Genomic DNA, 1,379 nt, shown 5'->3' with positions numbered 1-1,379 from the left:
GGGGTCAGGATAGCGGGGAATCACGGGTCTCTAGGAAGGGTCTGGGTGCCAGGCTGAGGCTCTCCAGGTTTGCGGGGGGTAGCCACCTGACTTCTGACCCTTGACCCCAGGTGACAGCCAGAAGCGGCGCATCCGCATTGAGCCAGGTGGCACCATGAACATTTACCTGCTGCTCGATGCCTCTGACAGCATCGGCACCGACAACTTCACCCGCTCCCGCGATGCTCTCAGCCAGCTTGTCGAGAAGGTGGGCCCCCCCAACTTGCTGGGAGCCCCCCAGGATCCCCCAAATATGTCCTCCCCTTCCACCCATGGCACCTCAAAGCCATGTTGTGCCTCCCCCAACCCAGTATCTGCCCTTCCCCCAACACTGCCCTCCCTGATGCCATGCCCCCCCAGGTCTCCAGCTACGGGGTGTTCCCACACTACAGCCTCATCACTTTTGCCAGCGAGCCCCACGTGGTTATCAGCACCCAGGACGCCCGCAGTGCCGATGCTAACTGGGTGCGTGAGCAGCTCGAGGGCCTCAAATACACGGGTGAGCAGGGGTGTGGAAATCCCAGGCTGGCATGGGGGAGCGGGGCAGGGGCAGAGGCAGGGGCAGAGACGGGAGCAGGAGCTGGGGCTGGAGGGAGTAGTGGTGCAAGAACCAGGGCTGGGGCAGGGACAAGAGCTGAGGTTGAAAGGGGCTGGGGGGAAGACTGGAAAAAAGGGAAGACCATAGAGCAGCCAGGAGGAGAGAGCCCAGAGTGTCCCTAGTGCCTACACCTCTGTGTGGCGCTATGGGGCCACCTGAAGGTGGAGGGTGGGACTGCATCCAGCCAGATCTGCCCCCTGGCCCCTCCCACCCCCTGTTCCTGCCCCCCTCAGCCCCCAGGGGAGACAGAGAGGGGGTCTGTGACCCCCTAGGCCAGGCCCTGACTTCCCTTATTGCCCCCCAGACCATGCGTACAAGGCAGGCACCAACACTCGGGCAGCACTGGAGGCCGTCTACCACATGCTAGTGCAGCAGGAGGAGGAGCAGCTGCGCCATGGCCCCGCCCCAGCCCCTGTTGTCAACTCCACCCGCCACGTCCTGATCATCATGACCGATGGTGAGTGGGGCCAGACCCCTGGGACCCACCGATCACCCCCTGGACTCTCTAGAGCCTCCTTGGGCCCTCTGGCACCCTGAGACCTCAGTGACAGCCCCTGAACCTCTCCAGACCCATCCTGTGCCCCCTGACACCTTCCAGACCTCTCCACTATCCCCGAGACCCAACAGGCACCCCATCTCCCTTGGCACCCCCTGGACCCCCCCAACCCCAGTACCCCTTGGATCCCCTCCATAACCCAGCCCCCCTGATCCCCACAATAACCCTTGGGTCTGCCTTCTACCC

The 1,379-nt window shown here is 63.7% G+C and overlaps 1 protein-coding gene across 1 annotated transcript in view; it reads left to right on the top strand.

The window, feature by feature from the left end:
* The window catches only part of CFB (complement factor B), a 24,009-nt gene that overhangs the window by 15,933 nt on the left and 6,697 nt on the right, over nucleotides 1-1,379 (top strand). Inside the window, exons 21-24 of the mRNA XM_025192933.1 lie at nucleotides 99-247; nucleotides 400-538; nucleotides 942-1,157; nucleotides 1,256-1,307. Coding sequence (XP_025048718.1) covers nucleotides 99-247; nucleotides 400-538; nucleotides 942-1,157; nucleotides 1,256-1,307 — 556 coding nt within the window. The remainder of the gene's footprint in view (nucleotides 1-98; nucleotides 248-399; nucleotides 539-941; nucleotides 1,158-1,255; nucleotides 1,308-1,379) is intronic.

Source organism: Alligator sinensis, unplaced genomic scaffold, assembly GCF_000455745.1.
Source record: "Alligator sinensis unplaced genomic scaffold, ASM45574v1 scaffold184_1, whole genome shotgun sequence".
Lineage (NCBI taxonomy): Eukaryota > Metazoa > Chordata > Crocodylia > Alligatoridae > Alligator > Alligator sinensis.
Note: the sequence above shows the minus strand (reverse complement) of the source record. Positions and strands in the feature narration are given on the sequence as shown.